At 38.9% G+C, this 18,783-nt stretch overlaps 1 protein-coding gene across 3 annotated transcripts in view; it reads left to right on the top strand.

Moving 5' to 3' along the window:
• Positions 1–18,783, top strand: part of GRXCR1 (glutaredoxin and cysteine rich domain containing 1) — a 298,219-nt gene that overhangs the window by 239,625 nt on the left and 39,811 nt on the right. For 2 of the 3 annotated variants that reach the window (XR_012061905.1, XR_012061910.1), the window contains one exon: positions 4,333–4,461. Coding sequence is in view for 1 of the 3 variants with exons in the window: in XM_072944647.1 (XP_072800748.1) it covers positions 4,333–4,575 (243 nt within the window). In the remaining 2 variants the exon portion in view is untranslated. Of the gene's footprint in view, positions 1–4,332; positions 4,576–18,783 lie in introns of those variants that run through there. The other variant, XM_072944647.1, reaches the window with a different exon arrangement.

Raw genomic sequence — 18,783 nt, 5'->3', positions numbered from 1 at the left:
GGCTCTGCTCCAGCCAGGGCTGCTGGGTTTGCACTAAGCTGACCCTCTTTTTGGCCTCAATTCCACTGTCAGTTCCCGTGGATGTGAGGGCTTCAGCATTGTCCCAGGATGACTAGGTGACTACAGTACTTACTGCTTCACAGTGGCTCTCGCTGGACAAGGTGCAGGTTGCGGACATACACTGGCTGCATAGCAACCCCTTAGTCTCGTTCACAGCGATTTCCATCCCTTGTCAACACATCTGTGTTTGCCGCAGGTTGTTGTGGGGATTGGGGGCAAACCAAAGATTCATCTTTTTTCATCAATGGTAAGGAAGAAATGGCTCACTTTTACTAACATCTAGGTTGGATCTCTCAGAACAAGCAGGCTGCAAATCCCAGTGGCTTCTCATTGCTGTCTCAGATGCCTCCATCCTTCATTCCGCTATTCCCATGGTAACCCTCAGGAAAGGAGAAGAGGGACAGCTCATCACCGAGAGGCTATTTTTAGATTTCTGTCCAGATGCTTTGACAAATCTGTTGAGGGAAAAAAAAATGAGGCAAATGTAGAAGAGGTTTTTTTTTTTTCCCCCAAAGACAATATCATTTAAAATTCGTATTATAAAACTGGAAACAACCTTGAGAAATCATTCAACCTACTTCTAACTCTAGAAAGATTTACTTCCAAATCATACCAAAAATTGTTCAATAAGATCATTTCTAGAAAATTTTACTTAGTAGCCTATTCTACTAGATAACCATATTTCCTACCTTGAATTCCGTATTCAATCTCGTTTCCCAGACCAAGGGAGTTGGGAATGAGACTGAGCCAAATTGCTCACATGGGGACTACACAACCCTGAGGGCATCATTCCTTTGCACTATATGAATAATGATACTCCCTAGGTTTGTGCTGTGCACATCCTGGGAGACTATCTGCATTGACCCTGCTTTATTTTTAAAATATGTAAACCCTTCTTATCTTCTTTAAAAACCTTCAGGAATTTCCCATTGCTCTTACATTAAAGCCCTTAGATCTTTAAAGTGGCTATAAAATCTAACATGATATTGATCCTGCATACCTGTCCAGAATCATTTAGTATTACTGTAATTCTCCTTCTTGTGTTTCAGCCAAAGACCTTCTTTCAGGGTCTCAAACATGCCATCTTCCTCCATCTCAAGACCATTGTGCTTACCATAATATCTTTCCCCATTTTCTCTGTCTAGTTAATTTCTGTAACTCCTTCTTACCCTTTCAATCAGAGCTCAAATACCAGAAAACACTTTGTACAATAGCCTCTCCTAACAACTTGTGCATTTCCTTTGCAGCACTTAATGGTCTGTAATTCTGTATTTGTTTATGTAACATCTTAGTTTTTCATTACTTTAGACGATGAGTTCCATGTTGTTAGGGCATTACATTGTTTGCTCACCATTATATCTAGTGCCTGGCACTATGTTTGGCAAGTAAATTATTCTAATGACTGTATAAATGACTAGCAGTTATTTTAAGAGGATGTAAACCTGGTTGCTCTGTTAAATCAGGCTGCCTATGTGAGTTTACCAAGGCTCCCCAAAATATAAAGTGCATCCAAATTACCCAGATATCTTATTAAAGTGCAGATTCTGATTCAGTAGATCTGGGGTGAAGCTCATGATTCTGCATTTTCAACTGGTATTAACTAGCTCTAGAACTTGGTTGCACATTAGAATTGCCATAGGAGCTTTCAAAAAAAAAAAATCTCAATTCTGAGGTCTCACTCTGGTGATTCTGACTTAATTGGTATGTGCTTGGCCTGGGCTTTGGGGGTTTTTTAAAGTGCCCTCGTTTATTCTGATATCCAATACTCTTGGGGATCCATTGATTCCAGGCAAAGCTCATCCTCAACAGTTGGTAGAGGGATACTTTCGTTACTCTTTGCATTAGACAGCATTTAACTTGGCCACCTGATAAGAGTTCATCTTCTTACTATTTTTCAAATGTGTTTCTCTTAGAGACAGACAGAAAAATGGTACCAAGTATTTGTTATATGACCAGAAAGAATCCTATGTGAGTTGGTTAGTGTGGCAACAGAATGATCCAATCTTAAACTTTCCCACTTTTTCTGATGCAGAAAGTGTATTTCTTATCAAATATTTCAAAAGTAAGTGTATTATTTTAAAAAGTGGCACATTTTGGCAGAAACAAATGCAGTTATAGCAGCCTTTGCAGCCAGAGAAATAATGCATAATTACTCAAATAATATCATCAGGAAAAAGAAAACTTCGGTGCTCTTCCAACAGCTGCAGCAGGCACAGTGAGTTCCTTGATTCCTGACTTGTTCATAATCGTGAACATGAAGAGGAGCCTGAGGCTTCGAAGAACAATGCTTCTTAGTCTAAAGCAAAGTAATAACCCCCTTTTCTTGTCATTAATTACACTAATCGTTTCCATTGGCTTATTTTTGCTTGTGTTTTTAATCTTAAAAGTTTCCCAATGTGGAGTGCTGTATAACTCAGCACAATACTGTATTTCAAGCCCTACACTTGTTGTTTACGTATTCTCACTTACTTAGCAAACCTATTAGGTAGCTACTCCTATTACCACATTTTACAGATGTGAAAACTGAGGCTTAATGGTTTATTAGCTTCCTAACCTATTAGGTAGCTACTCCTATTACCACATTTTACAGATGTGAAAACTGAGGCTTAATGGTTTATTAGCTTCCTAAAGACACAGATGGCCAGTGGCAGAGTCCAGGTTTATATGGAGTACCTCCCTGTGACTCTCCCCTCCCCAATATTAATAAAATAGCAGTTTGTAAGCCAAATTCAGCCTTCAGATATATTGGTCCAGGGGTCTCAATACATTTTTTGTCAGGTGCCATGATTTAGAAAGCAGAAAATTTCCTATAAAAATCCAGATTTCAAGTTTATGTTTATAATAATCATATCCGACAACACTGAATGACACACCTGCAAGCCTGAAGCTTGCCTAAAGCTAAGTTAGGTTTTTCCCTTTCAAATGACCCTCTCCCTGCCTCTCATGAATATCTCTTACTCCTGACCTGCTCCAGCATTTATGACTCCTGCTTGGCCCCTCCAGGCCTCCAGGCTTTCAACTTAACCTCTAAACTCTATTGAGGAAAGAAATGATTCTTACATCTTTAATGAATTTTATCATCAGGAAAAAAAAATCCTCTCTCTTGGTGAAGTGGAGACCATTGCATCGCTGTTTTCATCACTTCATACCTTTCTAGGACCATCTATGTTTGCATCGGCAGAGTGATCCCGTTTCTTTGAATACAGTGTGGTGGAGCTTAGTATCCTACCTTCAGGTTCTAGTATTTAGATGTCTGGAGTGGTTTTCAATCAAAGTTTGGACCTCACAGGGGTTTCCAAGTTGTGTGGTTGTGTTTCAACAACTGTAGCCCTGTGGAGACTCACATATCCCTTGATCTCATGGTATAGAGTTGTGTGTGTTCTGCTCAGTCTCCTTCAAGTAAGAATGGGGTAAGGAGGAGAAGGATGATGGCAGGACCCAGCTCACATGGCCCTAGCAGTGCTGGGCACGGCTTCCCAGGAAGGCAGTCCCTGATTTCTGATGTAGCAGGAAACAATGTAGAAAAAAAAATAAGATTTTCTCCTTAGGCATCTTCAGTCTGGTTTTGAGAGTTGCTTGCCTCTGTTGCCTTGTTTCCCTTTCACACCTGGCTTTGACCCTCTCACTGCCCAGCTTGGTGCTGGTTTCTGCATGCTTCCTCTGAGCCACTTAGTCTTCTATTCGTCGTGGCAGAGCCTTCTCATTGCACGTTGGAGCCCTGTCACTCAACAGAGCTCATGCACACACATTGTGCTACTTAAACCTCAGAACAATCCTATGATATAGGTCTTGTTATTCCCAGGAAATTGTAGCTCAAAAACTAGAAAATCGGTAAATTGATAAGGAGAATTTTCAGATGGTTAAATGCTAACCTTGACTGTTCTGTCACATGTTTTACTTTGGGTATTAGAGGCAGATATTGTAATTGAGTGATGTCTACAAAACATGAGAAAACGAATTCAACCATTCTATTTTCCACCACATGGCATCATCAATTTTAAGATATGCCATTATATGATATGCCACTGAGAACAGAAAAAATACTGTCAATTAAATGATGTCATTTAAATTATGTTGATTGTCATCCTCATCTCAATTGCAGATGTTCCAAATTATAAAGATGTGTCTTAGAATTGACAAATATGGTGCTTATTCAACTTTTATTGCATGCCTTTAATGTGTTGGACATTTGCTGAAACATTAATTGTCTTAAAATGGTAAGATATAAGAGAGCAAATGCCAAAATATTTACACTACAACGTTTTCCTTCAGCAACCATCAACTGAACTAGAATTTGACCGCGTAGTGATTTATACCACTTGCCTTCGTGTGGTCCGGACAACCTTCGAAAGATGTGAACTGGTTAGAAAGATCTTCCAAAACCATCGAGTAAAATTTGAAGAGAAAAACATAGCTCTGAACGGTGACTATGGAAAAGAGTTAGACGAACGGTGCCGGCGGGTTTCCGAAGCTCCCTCCCTCCCTGTTGTGTTCATCGATGGCCATTATCTTGGGGTGAGTATTCCGCTAAGGAAAATCTTTTCAATTGAACCCAACCAGTGTTGATAGAAATCTACAAGCCTATGACGGGCAACGTGCATCATGACTACTGGCACACTTGCTATTTTTTGGAGTTCAATCCGAAGGGTTTGAAACATTTATTTCTACCCCAAGTCACTACAGTATTCAGCCCTGCAGAAGCATGGTGAGATAAAATCAGTGTGAAATTGTCTTTCTGAACAGGAATATATTTTTAAAATGTTTAGTCGACTTGAGTTTTGCATTGTGAAGCTTGACATGTGTGATAAAAACTATTTTTTTTTACAGCAGGCGAGAAAAATGGAGTATAAGAGATATGTCTTTGTGAATTCTCTTATACCCTATTATTGAACACTCACTTTCTTACTTAATGAAACTAAGATGACAGTCCTGATGTGAAATCAATAAAAGTGGGGCCTGGAGCCAGAATTTTATCTGCTTACTGTTTAAAATTAGTCTTGATTCGGGGAATTTGGAAATGTGAGGCACAAATTCAGGCTCACAGTGAGCAGAGAGCTCCCAGAGCAGCAACAAAGCACGACTGCTTCATTTCTCTTCGAAAAACACTGTGTTAGCGTTATTAACCCCCACTGACCTATCCACGTGTTTAATCAGTAAGAAGCCAAGAAGGGGCCCTGGAACGTGCACTTTGGAAAGAGTGCAAACAAAGAGCCTAGGGACACCGTGGCTCAGGGGCGGGACTGACAATGAGATCGCCTATCAGAGAACAAAAAGCAGCTGTCAGCCTCAGATGGACACTTGGGTCTCGGTTGTGTTTTGCATCTGGTCTTCAGCTTTCAGGGGAGGTTAGAAAAATCCAGAGCAGGAAATGCCCATGTTTGTTAAAGGGAACTTGCGTTCTGACATCCTGTCTAGGGCCATAGCTGTTAGAGGCAGCCTGTCGTCTTATGGGAAGACTCATGCAGAGAAGCCATGATTTAATAGCTCTGACGTTATGCAGTTTTCTTTCTGGTAACCAGAGCTGGACACAAACAAATTCTGAACTAGAAAAATTTTGATTGGAGTATTGAGCCTCTGATATTTCAACACATACCCAGACGTCCCAGAAACCACAACAATGGCAGTGATAGCAATGACAAAGAAATAAACAAATTAAAAAAATACTATAATGCACTCTCAGTTTACACGTGTCATCTCATCTAGTCCACAGGCTAGCCCTAGAAGTCAACGCTGGCACATTGTATAAGAGGCAAGACAGCCTTGGAGTTGGGCAGCGTGTTTTAAATTCCTGCTCTGATACTTCTCCTGATTCTGGGCAATTTATAAATCACTCTGCGTCTGGTTTCCTCATTTGTAAAATGAGAACGGTAATGGAACTTTCTTCAAGCTAATTGTGAGGATTTTATGATATATATAAAATATATAGAAGTGATCAGTTCCCTTGCCTGGAACAAAGTATGCTTTTAATAAATAGTAACAATTACTGTCCCTGATTTGAAAAAGAGCATGAATTCCTTGGCTCCAAGTCACATAGCTGGGCAAGGCCAGGTTTGTCCGACTTCCCAAATCCTTGTGCTTTGGCACACCACCTCAAGGAAAGCCATCTTTGCTAGTTTGTTTGCCGGTCTGTTCTTGGCACCTAGAACAGGGTTTGGCACAAAGTGGTTAAAAACATACATTGAATGGATGTAAGAATGTTGCTGTATTGTCTCCATAATCCTTCCTTCTCTCCCTAAGACCTTCTTCCATCAGGAAACAATCTGATAAACTCATCCACACCAGGGAGAAAATCACCAGTGAGGGTGGTGGGTATTTGTATTTTAACTCGGGAAAAACTCTGCTGAGCATTTCTCGCTGTGGAATTCTAGGTTCTGTGAAACTGCACAATTAAACTTAGCAGGCGACTGCTTACTTGTACAAGGGTAAGTTTGACCCCTCTGTCTACATCGCCTTTGACCACGCTCATCTTCCTAATTCTCAGTCTAGCAGGCTGCAGTACCTTTCCTGCTATTTGTCGTCTAGTTTCAGGGGTAGAGGGAGCATGCAACAGACAAAGGAGCTAGGGTTCTTTCACAGTTGCTTTTTCTCTGTGAGTACTTTATTTACACACACAGTAGCATAGAGGCAGAAGAATCACACAGGTGCTACCTTGTTGCATCTGAAATTTGAAGCTAATGCCACAAATCTGGAGAGTCCAGAGACAGAGGTTTTTTCTTTTTTATTCTTAGAAAAGGAGATTTTTCTTCTAAATTCAAAATAGAGGCAAGCACTCGAGAACAAATACATTGCTGGGATTGAAGAGCTTTTTCCCTGCAGGATTCATGCATCTGAAATGGAAGGATGCCCTCTGCTGGGTTTTGGCACGTGGTGAAGCATAACTTTTAGGGAGGTAGAGAAGCTGATGCTGGTAGTTTCCTTAACATCTGTACTGTTTTAAACAGTCACTTGAAACCGTTTGATTGAGTTTAAATTTAAATGAGTGAAAAAAATCAAGATGTGTGAATCATCTGCACAAATACAGCTGTCTTTAAGGATGGAGAGAGAGAAACAGAACGGGCCAGAGAACAAAGTAGACAGAGACATACACAGAGGCATATGGAGGCAGAGTGTGGGAGACAGTGAGATGGGATGGGGAGAGGCTGAGAACATTTCGCAGCTCCCTTGTTTTACTGCCATCACTGCTATCAGGCCCAGGGTGGGTGGTGAGAAAGGAATTTAGTTATTGAACAGAAAGTAACAGGGCTCCATGGGCAAGAATGAAAGGATTGACAAGGATACTGAGCTCTTTTTGCCTGATAATTCTCTTCCCCGGTCAAACTCAGAACTGAAGATGGAAGCGATGAAATAGTCAAGGGAAAGAAATTACTTTAGAAAACAAATATACACTGCCCTGGGATGCTCAGTGGGGGAGCCGGGGAGGGGGTAGGAGCAAGTTCAGCTTGGAACTTGCTTGGGTCAAGTGTCCTGCTCTTTTGGCATCAGAAAACCTTCTTTACACAGAAAGATTGTGTTCCAACAGTTTGGACACAAATTATCTTAGAAATTCCAGTAGGAAATGAGTTAGAAATAGTGTCTTGATTCTGGACAAGTCATAAAACTATGGTTGGAACCCACAAAATCCACACTGGACCTGAACTGTAAAACATTTAGAATGAATCTAAGTGGGGATTCTGGGAACAGAGAGAGGAATGGAAAGGCTGTTGATGTAGTGGGGTCTCTTAAACTAGCTGCTTTGAGTTGAGACTGCTTGGTAATTCTATATCTATTTAAAGTACTGTTTTATTCAATTTAAGAACGAAGGAATTATTATTGAGCATAGCTAGTTTACACACTAGAAATATAGACTCTGGGCATGTTTCTAGGGGCTACTCGCAAAACTTCTCTGCAGAAATGGACCATCCAGGAAGCCTCTGCCGCAGTCTGGATATGGTCAGCTCCAGTAACTTGCTGTCTTTGCCGTGGTCCACGCCAGCAAAATCGATGATTTGTTTTCTGACTTTCTTTCTGCAAAATTCTATTCCTAGCTAAAGTCTTTGAGTAAATGTATCTGCTTGTGGTTACTAAATAAGTCACATGTGAAAGCAGTGAGGGAAAATGGGAAATGTGCTTTTTCAGTTTCTAGCCTCTATACATTGCTATACATTCTATAGCACAGGAAGACATTCTAGAAAGAGATTGGATTGATTACTGAATGAGACAAACCATAGGATCTGCCAGATATGCTGTTTTCATTTATTTCATTCTGTTTTATTCAGCTTTATTGAGGTATAAATTACATATAATGAAGTGTACACATTTACGTTCTGTAATTTGATGAGTTTTGAAAGGCATGTACACACGTGAATCTGCCAGTACATTCAAGACATAGAGCATTTTCATAAGCCCCCAAATATTCCTCGTGCCTTTCAGCAGTCAGTCCCTTCCTCCAGCCTCAGTCTCCTGGCAAACATTGATGTTTTTGTCGATATAGTTTTCTATTCTTCTAATGCCTTTGGTTTTGGTATCAGGATAGTGATGACCACATCAAGTGAGTCTGGAACTACTCTGTCTGCTGCAATTTTAATTTCTGGTTCTCTTTAATCCTTGATGTAGAGCATTATATCCATTTTGACATTTTTCTTTTATGTGAAGCAGTTTTGTAGTGTGGGTCTGCTGTGGATGAATTCTTTCACCATTTAATATCTGAAACGTTTCTGTTTCATGTTTATTTTTAAGAGATATTTTTGCTGGGTATAGAATGCTAAGTTAAAAGGTTTTTTTTTTCTTTCAGAACTTTAGAGATATTGCCCCTCTATTTTCTCACTAGCATTACTTGTAATAAAAAAAGTATCATCATCTTTATCTTTGTTTCTCTGTATATAACATGTCTTCTCTGCCACCCCTAATCTCAACTGCTTTTAAGATTTTCTTTTTATCACCAGATTTGAGAAACTCAATTATGATATGTCTTGGTGTACTTTTCTTCATGTTTCTTTTGTTTGGGGTTCATTGAGATTCTTGGATAATAGTTTTTATCAAATTTGAAAAACTTTCAGCCTTTTAAAAAGCATTATTTGTATTTTCCCTTTTTTCTCTTCTTTTCAGAGGCTTTAATTACATGCATTTCAGCCTGCTTGAAGTAGCTGCATTGCTCACATCGTTTCTTTTTGGATAGTCTCTATTGCTATGTCTCCTGGATCCCTAATCTTTTCTTATATAAGGTCTAATCTTCTGTTAATCCCATCCAGTCTATTTTTTATCTCAGACATTGTAATTTTTGTCTTTAGACATTTAATTTCTTTTAAAAAACGTATTTTCTGTGTCTCTATGTAAACATATTCAATATTTCTTCTAGCTTTTTGATGATATACTAACTTTTACTCTCCTTGTCTGACAGTTCCATTATCTGAGTCAGTTCTGGGTTGTTTTCAGTTGATTGGTTTTTCTACACGTTATGAATCCTGTTTCTGCTTCTCTGCCTGCCTGGTAATTTTTGATTGGATTCCACATACCTGGTTGGATAAAAATATTCCTTGTTGGGATATTTTTGTATTCCTATAAATATTCTTTAGCTTTTTGCTGGGATGTAGTTAAGTTACTTGGAATAGTTGGCTATTTGGGGTTTGTTATTAAGATTTTCTAGGTAGGGCTGGAATAGTGTTCAAAGCTAATTATTCCCAATTGTGGGGACATGATCTTTTGATAACTTTACCCAATGCCCCATGAATTTTAAGGTTTTCCAGTCTGGCTGGTGGGAACAGGCACTATTCCCAGGCCTATCCCCAGACACTGTCCCTTTTAATCTTTTCAGGTGGTTCTTTTCCTGGCCTTGAGTAGTTTCCTCACATGTGTGTACTGATTGTTAGTCTACTGAATACAGGCTGGTCCCACTGCCCAGCTCCAGAGTTCTCTGTGAAGCTCTTTACGCCCTGGACCTCTGTCCTATGAACTCTAGCCACCTTAGCTTTCTGGGCTCTCAGGTCTATTGCCTCAACTCAGGGAACCTACCAGGCTCTGCTTAAATTCCCCTTTCCTGTATATAGTTTGGAAAAGCTATCATGATAGTAACCTGGGAAACCGTAGAACTCACCTCATTTACTTCCTGCCTCTCAAAGATCATAGTTCTTCATTGCCTAATGTTCAATATCATGCAAACAATCCATTAAAATCATCACAATTTATCAAAATGAACCATCAGTTAGTCCACTTTTAGGTAATATAACAAAGTAAAGTGAAATTTGCGGGCTGAATGCCCATGGTATTTATGAATTACATTTCTTTCTGAATAAAAATGATTCCTTTCCACAAAAATGTCCTTAAACAAACAACAAAAAACCCTGAAGCCTTAAAAATTGTTTTTTTCTCACATAGAAAATGTATAGGAAGCTGCTCCTGGGAGGGTATAAAGTTCCATGATGTCACCCAGGGCCACTTTCCATTTTATAGTTCTTAGCACACGTCTTTTATCTTTAAGATCTCCTAATGATTCAAGACGGTTGTTGAAAGTCTTGACACCATGCCTGCATTCCCGGCAGGGCAGGACTGAGAAAGAAAAGGAAAAAAGAGAAGTTCATCCTAGCTAAAGGGGTGCCTTTTAAACAGTTCTCCCAGAAATCTCACCCAACTTTGTATTTTATTGTTCACCTTTTTTGCAAAGTAGGCTGGGAATTGTGATCTTCCAGAGGAACACAATGATGTGTTAAAAAGAAAAAAAAGCAAATCTTTCTTAGAAGAAAAGAGTGATCATGGATATTGGGTAAGAACTTAGTGTCTGCCACACTAAACAAGACTCTTTATGAGAAGTTGACTAGAATAAGCTCCTTTAAGCTGTGTGTGTTTTACACTGTTTCCTTGAATCAGACAGCTCCCTAGTATTCACTCTGTTAATGAGGGTTGCAGAGATGGTGGGAAGTCTAGCCGGTAAATTTGGTGTTTCTTTATGAGAATGTGTTATATGAAATAACAACTATTGTCATAAACCATCAGCGTAAATCTAAACTGCGTTGTTAGGTCTTGAAACTATTCTGTTTTAAACCTCCTGAAAATGGTTACCATAAACTTGTGAGACGTGGTTTTTAAATGTTGGAGGCTTATGCTTCTTTGCAAATCTGCTGAAAGCTGTAGACCTTTCCACTGTACACGTATAGACAATCTTCTTTACAGTATCAGGGCTTTCTGAGAATTTATCCCTAGGCAGTTAACTTTTCTTTAAAAGGAGAACTTTGGAGATGGTGCCTACTAAAGTGAACCCCACTTCTTAGTTGTCTTCGAGTATTTTATCTGGTAAATAACCCACTTCATTACAAGTAATTACCGTCATGTCTTTTTTGGATTTTTTGGCATTTAATTGTGGAATAGATGAATTTTAGATCTTTATCTTCCCTTCCTTTTTCTTTGGAAGTCATCTTTTTGGTCATTTCCTTGATCGTCAACAATTTCATCAGAGGTGTGGGTGAGAGAAGGATCCCCTGAGCATTCAAATCTACCCTTTTCTCTTGGATCTTACTTGGTAATAGACACAATAAATGTTCAACCTTCAAGTTTCCTTGTTCAAAGTCATGAAGTGGTTGCTCCTGACCTGTTCACTCTACTTCAGACAGTATGGAGTTGGTTGGGGTTGGTTGAAATTTACACTTTAAGGCAGGTTCTTGGAATTTAAATTAAGAAATACTTTGTCATGTGATTGCTTCCTTGTCCTTTTTTCCCTGAATAACTGAGGATAGTTTTTAACAACAACAATAATGACAATGATAGTAAAATCTAACTTGGATGATAAACTCTGCTAAGCGTTTTACACACTTTAAAATGTAAAATTTTAAAATAAAAATGTACATAGTACCACTCTTATCTCTCTCACCCCAAAGTTTGTTAGAAAAGTTAAGAAACTTAGAGAAGTTAGGAAACCCTTTAAATACCTTCAGATCACAAGTGGCACAGCCAGGATTCAAACGTAAGAATGTCTGGCTCTAGAGTTTGAACTTTTAAAAATTGAGCCATAAAGGTCCTTAACCCTTGTCTCCAGTAGCTTTCAACTCCACTCGTTAGCAGTGCATTCACATCCGGAATTACTTCCTCACTTTAAAACACTCCACTTTCCAGATCTTTCACTTAGCAATGTCCTGCTCTGACCTCCACTTTCTGTCCTTCAGTCCCTCCCCTCTGTCCTTCTATTGAACTCTCTCCGTCATCACTGGCATTGTTTATCCATTCCCCCTTTCCATTTCTCTCAACTTATAGTCACAATTTTGGTTTCACTTGTTTCCCTACCTCACTGTGTTCAGGGGTATAATAATATCCAGTTTGTTATCACTTGCTGGAGAAGCTCTGCTGACTTTCTGCATTTATCAGTTCTCAGTCTTGTACAACTCCCACTTTTTTTTTTCTCTTTTTCCAGCACACCAAGGGCTGGAGAAAATGTCAGAATAATATCAAAGAAGTCTACAACAAAGTTGTATTATCGACGTCATCTAGGCCCATTATCTAACCCTCCTAATAGAATCTTGTTGGTTTTCTATTGTGGTCCACATAACCAATGGCTTTAAAAAATGTTTTCTAATTTCCCCCAAACAGAAGTTTCATTGCTGTCTCCTGTTCCCTCTTTTTCACATCCATTATTATCTTTCACTTTTTCCAGTCTTCAGGTCTATTTACAGCTATAATTTTGTTAATGTTAATTTTTTACAGATATTCTACTTCAACATTAAAAATTATAGCAGAAAAATTCTTCATTTTTAGTTTCTTATTCCAATTCTCCAGCTTTGATTGATGATCCCACAATTCCCCGTCACTCAGAATCTAAATCTCAGTTTTCTTTGACTCCATCATCTTTCTGTTTGTTTCTCATATCTAGTCACTTGGCAAGATTTACACCATATCCTATGGAACCCCAATTTCTACATTTTGGGAGCTCCTCCTGAAAGTAGCAGAGCTGAGTGGAAGCAGACATCTGGATGCAAGAGTAAGCTCCTTGTCTTACTGGTATGGATGTCAGTCAAGTTATTTCATCTCTCTAAGATGAAGATAATAAAATACCTACGATGGGATGTTTTAAGAATTAAATGGGATAAAGCATAAAAACTCACAAGGCCAGGAACATGATGCACAATAAGTAATTCTTGCTAATATATTTTAAATAAGAGCTTTAGAGAATGCTTACATTTAGGGTCTATAGGTGAAAAGAGATAGAGAGAATAAACAGTATTAAGATAGGTTTGGATCACTAGGTCCTGAGAAGAGAAAAGGTGCAGAGTATTATTCTGAGTCCACCTTCACACATTAATGTCTAAGTTCCCTGCTCTGGGGGCGGATGCTACACAGTATTTGAACTCTGCATAGTGGCAGTACTTTTAAAATGAAGCAAGTATCAAGGTCATGTTTCACACACCAGTTTCATGTGAGCTGATACATGTGCTATTAGAGCTATTCCATCACCACTCATGATGCTTTACCATGAATATTAAACATAAGTATTTAAATAGTGTTATTTAAAATTTTAATACCGATCAATTCCTAATATTTTAATTAACAATGCTATTTGAACATATTAATAAGTTTATAACTTATGAGATTTAAAATTTATTAACAATATACTTATTTCCCCTTGAAATGAAATGAGGCTTATGTATAAGACACTATACTGTGATTATTTTTCCCTTACAATATGAAACTTTGATTTTTCCTCCCTCTCTCTTTTTAATGGTAAATCTAATTTTAACTTTATTCAACTTGGAATGAATTTCATTATATTAAAATGCGAATAGATGACATCTGATTTGGTCTTAATTTCTAGAACAAAGCTGATAAATTTAACATGTGTGCTCAAGGTAGAAATAGAGTGAAGGAGGTAAATTTCTTACATCATTGTATTAGCAACTCCCCTCTCTCATATCCTTTCATATCAAGACCAAGTTAGGACAGTAGTAAGACAACTATTAAGATGAGGTTGCAGAAGATCTGCTTAATTATTAGTTTTTGTTAAGACAAATGTGGTAGACAGATGCACACAGAAGTTTCATACAAGAGCACAGAATCTTGGATGTGGAAGGAACCTTAGATGTCATCTTGTCTAATATTCCTCTCTCTTAGTGTACGAGTTCTTTCTACCATATCTCTGGGCAAAGATGAACAATCTTTGAACACACTCAGTGGCAACAACTTCGTTACTGTTCAAGCCAACCTATTTTATTGTAGTACTCCTGTAAATTCTAGAAAGTTCTTTCTCATGTTGAGAACAAATCTGCCTCTAACTTCCTTCACCCGTTAGCTTTAGTTCTCCTACCTAAAGTAATACAAGTTAAAACTGTTCTCTCATTCTCATAAGTGAAACTTCTTGTACAAAAATGTTGGCACATTTTCTCCATGGTTCTTCTAACACTTACTCTCATCTCATGTTTTTAGGAGCTTCCACATCATAATTATTCTCCTTAGGATAGATTCTGGTCTTTAAGTGCAGCATCCAAAACCAGAATCAATCTTCTAGATAATTATCTCCTTGAATAAGATCTCTATTCCTCTAATAATGAAGCCTAGATTTTCTTTAAACATCTGTACCATACAATTGATCATACTGAGTCTGAAGCTAATTTAAAGTCTCATGTAACTTTCATGTGACTTATTTCTCAAACTCCTAACACTCTTGTGTTTTTCTTATGCATTTTAGTAGGTCCCAAGACCTCTTTTACATGGGTGTTTGGTTGCTAGGCAATAATCAAGAACACAAGCAATGAAAGTTTTTGGTGAAATGTAGCCCATGATTTTTGATGACTGTCCCTCTCTTTCTGTAAGCAGTTCATTTTGGTGCTAGTATCATTCCTTAGATCAGGAAGCAAAGAAGTTACCAAATATCTCAAACTTCCATCTCCAGAGAAATATGGCCATGGACTGGAACAAATCACAGTCAGAGTTTGGGCTCTTGATGAAAGTAGCTGTATCAGTTACCTTTTGCTATGCAACAAACCACCCCAAAAGTGAGTGGCTTTAAACAATTATTTTGTAGACCGCAGTGCTGGCTGGGCTTGGCTGAATTTGTGGTCTGCTAGTGGCTTGGTTAGAGATGTATGGTCTAGGGTGACCTCAGTCACATATCTGGAAATTGGCTTCTCAGATTTCCTCTTCTCTAACAGACTAGCTGGGGCATGCTAAATGGTGGCAATGGGATTTCTAGCAATGAAAGAAGCCAAACCCCAATGGTCAAGCACATTTCCTGTTTGATTTTGTCCTGTTGACCAGAGCAGGTGATGTGGTCAGATCCAGATTCAAGATGGAGAGAACCCATTGATGGCAGGACCACCCACACCATGTTGTAAAGTGTGCACATAGAATGCAGCATGAACAAATTGATGGCAGTTACCCCAGCAATCTATCAAAGTGCAGAATTTCAGCATCATCTAATCCTGGCTTTTTGCCTGAGTCACATGTGTTCGCTGACATTTTCATGTTGGAGGATTGCATACTTTTGATTTAATAAATTTGGTTATGCTTTAGCACTTCATGTACCCATAAAATGTTTGTAGAACAGTTGGCACTCAAGCACAGCTGTGTGGGACTAAATCAAAGTTCTGAATCCCCTTCAAATTTCCAGAGTCACACACCATCATCTTGCCACTTTAGTAATCCTGTAGTATCACCAGTAATATCTTGTGATGTTGTTGGTCTGTGGACTAAATCTTTGCCTTTCACATCACAGTGTGTTTGTCTGTCACTTATTCTCACAGAAGAAATGTAGAAGGATTACATTTCTTCATGATTACAATTTCTTCATCTCATATTTTGGGTGCTGAAGTTAATTCAATGACATGAAAAGTCATATAGTAATAAGTACCTTGAAACCTGTTTATGCACAATTCAACTTTCATGCCCACATTTAGAGTCAATTAAAGACAGGGAACTCTTGAGATATGCTGGCACTAAGTATTCCTAAATTACAGGCCCAAGGGATCGCTTCACCCATACAGTCTTTCCTTAATATATACCCTGGATTCGTTACTGAGCCAAACTTGGGTCCACTCACCTGTGTGCAGTAAAGCCAATCTATTGACACCAGGTTGTGGTGAAGGGAGGTGCGGTGTTTATTGCAAGGCCAAGCAAGGAGTACCGGCAGCTAATTCTTCAAAGACCTCCCCAGTGGCTTTCAGGGAGGTCTCAGGGTGCCTGGTCAGCTTGTGGGCATCCTTCTGATTGGCTGGTGGTGAGGGAACTCTGGTATTTTGGGAGTCAACGTCATCAATCTTCTGGTTCCACCTGCTCTGGGGTCTACAGGCTTGTGGTCAACAGGCAGTTAGCTTCTTCCACCTAGTAGGGGTTTCAGTATCTGCAAAACAGCTCAAGGACATGGCTCAGGATATTATCTATAGACTGAGGAGGATCTAAAAGTCCTTGATTTTGTATTAGGCTAAGCTATTATTATTTTGTCTAGCTTGATGGTTTGTTTCTTCATATTCTCACTTCTCTGACTGATTAAATTTGCCCTTTGGAACTCAGGGAAGGCCTAACTGAGGATGTTTTTTCTATAAACCAGAGGCAGGCAGAGGCATGGTGAGGGTCTGTCTCAGAAAGGCCTCATAGGGTCCTGCTCAGTTACAGCTTTCATTTTACGAATTTAAATCCATTGTCACATTTGCCCAAGACTTTGCCACTTTGTTTTTCCTGCTGTAATTCTCTGTGTGGCAGGATACTGATAAGGTGTCTGGTAGGTCCATGGTTTAATTATTTGCATATGTCAAAACCTGAGTCTTAAATTTGGCTCTTGGGACACTATAAAAGTACAAAATAGTTGTGTCTATTTGCAACTTGGTCGCAAGTTAAAAGAAGACACAGACCATGTCACCTAATAGAGGTCTCCAGGGGCCGCTTTACCTACATCTCAATTTAGATGTCAATTGCTAACTCTTCTCAAGCTGACTGAAAAGAAAATGTATTTGTACATTATCAGCATTTTCTTATTTGGATTTAAAGTCCTAATGTAAGCATTCAAGATTTTTTTTTAATTCTAGAAAATATATAAAAATAAGTTAATGTACCATTTTATGAGCAGGTAAAAATTAATAGAAATTTTAATAAGCATCCATTTCTGACAGAACTTGAGATCAGTGTCTCAGTAAAGAAGACTCTGGTTGGTAATGAACTCTATTTCTGTTCTTATGCACATGGAGATTTAGTACCATCTCAACCACCAGAGGGCTCTCACAATATAAGAAAATATATTAAATATTTAAGAGAATAAATGAAAATAGAAGAAATTATTTGTGATATACCTTTTTTTTTAGTGTTTGATTAAAGTTAAATGTCTTAAACATATGGATTAGAAACAAAATTTCGAATCCAGATTTCCTTTTGGGGAAAGAAAAAAATTAGGAAGAACTGTTTTAAATCGACTATTCAAAAACTTAAAACAAATGTAATGAAGATTTTACTACCTGGGGGGGCCTAATCCTGAATCAAACGTTTATGCTATTTGTTTATATTTTCCCTGGGAAAAATGAAAGGAAAGTGCATGTATTTTCTCTGAGAGTTTCCAGCCCTCAGGACCTGTTTATCTATAAACATCTAGTTTGTTACCTTGATATTATATATGATTACAACCGAGCAAACATCGCACATAGGGATTTGACAAAGTAAATAACTCTGTGCCAAGTGGCAGGCTTCCTTATGCTCAGGTGGGATTATGGTACATTGTGTTGTGGGTTTGTGTTGTTTTCAATCACTCCTTGGACTCCTAGTTTGGTTGAGCTCAGCCCAAGATGCCTCTCTCTCCAAAACCAAAAATTAAGCTAAAGGCCTGACCATATGTTTGGTCCTGATGGTGTTTATTCTCTGGATTAGATTCAAAGAATGAATAGAATGAATACAATGAAGCAAGCCACCTGTCCAGCAATGAGCCCTGAAGTACTGAAGCGAGGGGCTCATTGAGGGCTTCCTCTCAGAGTTGTCAAGGTCAGTCAAGCAGGAAATCAACAAGGTTCAGTGGCCCCAGGGGCCAGTGCTTAGTGTTTGCTGTGAATTTCGGCACCTCTCTTAGACTCACGTGGCTTGTCTGAGCCTGAGGAGCCTGAATCAGAATAAGCAGTTAGCAAGTTGTTCTCTGTGGTGCCTTAGAGGGTCCTTCGACCTTGCCTTAGGGGGCACCCGATGAGGGGTAGGCGGGAGGGAATTCAGGCTGTCTTCTGAATGCCAAACTAAACCCTCAGATCCATGCACATTATTGTATTCCCATATGATTTCCCTTGAAAGAGTTGAATAAACAAAAAGTTCAGCTGAGGGGCTTGGGAAAACAAAGACACAAATGTCTAAAGGTTTTTTTTTTTTTTTCCCAGCAGTTTTATAATGTTTGACTTTCTCTGGAACGTAGGCCATACAGGGTGGGAGTGGTGATCTACAACCAAGTGGGATGTGTCTCTTCGCATGGCCTCCAGTCTATATTAAAAGTTGTCGCCCTGAAAGGACTAGAAGGAACAAGGGGAGAAGTCATTCAACAATGAGCACTGTCTGTGTACATAGTATTGCTCAATATTTAGGGTCCAAAGATTTTAAATACCGTCTAGGTTCAAAATTTAAGGGGTGTGTACTTGGAGGGGAGTATGGACACATGCTGTATCATGCTAGGCTAGTTGTGTTAAGTGCTAACTTAATGGTAAAACAACATTTATTTAGAAGGAGGAGAAGAGAGACGCATTTCCATCAGGGCAATGAAGAGAGCGTCTAGGAGGGAGAAGGCACTCGAGATGCGCTTTGCAAAATGAGCAGGAT

The sequence above is a fragment of the Vicugna pacos genome, chromosome 2, assembly GCF_048564905.1.
Source record: "Vicugna pacos chromosome 2, VicPac4, whole genome shotgun sequence".
In the NCBI taxonomy this organism is placed as follows: Eukaryota; Metazoa; Chordata; class Mammalia; order Artiodactyla; family Camelidae; genus Vicugna; species Vicugna pacos.
The sequence above is the reverse complement of the archived record's forward strand: the minus strand, read 5'-3'. Positions and strand labels throughout refer to the sequence as shown.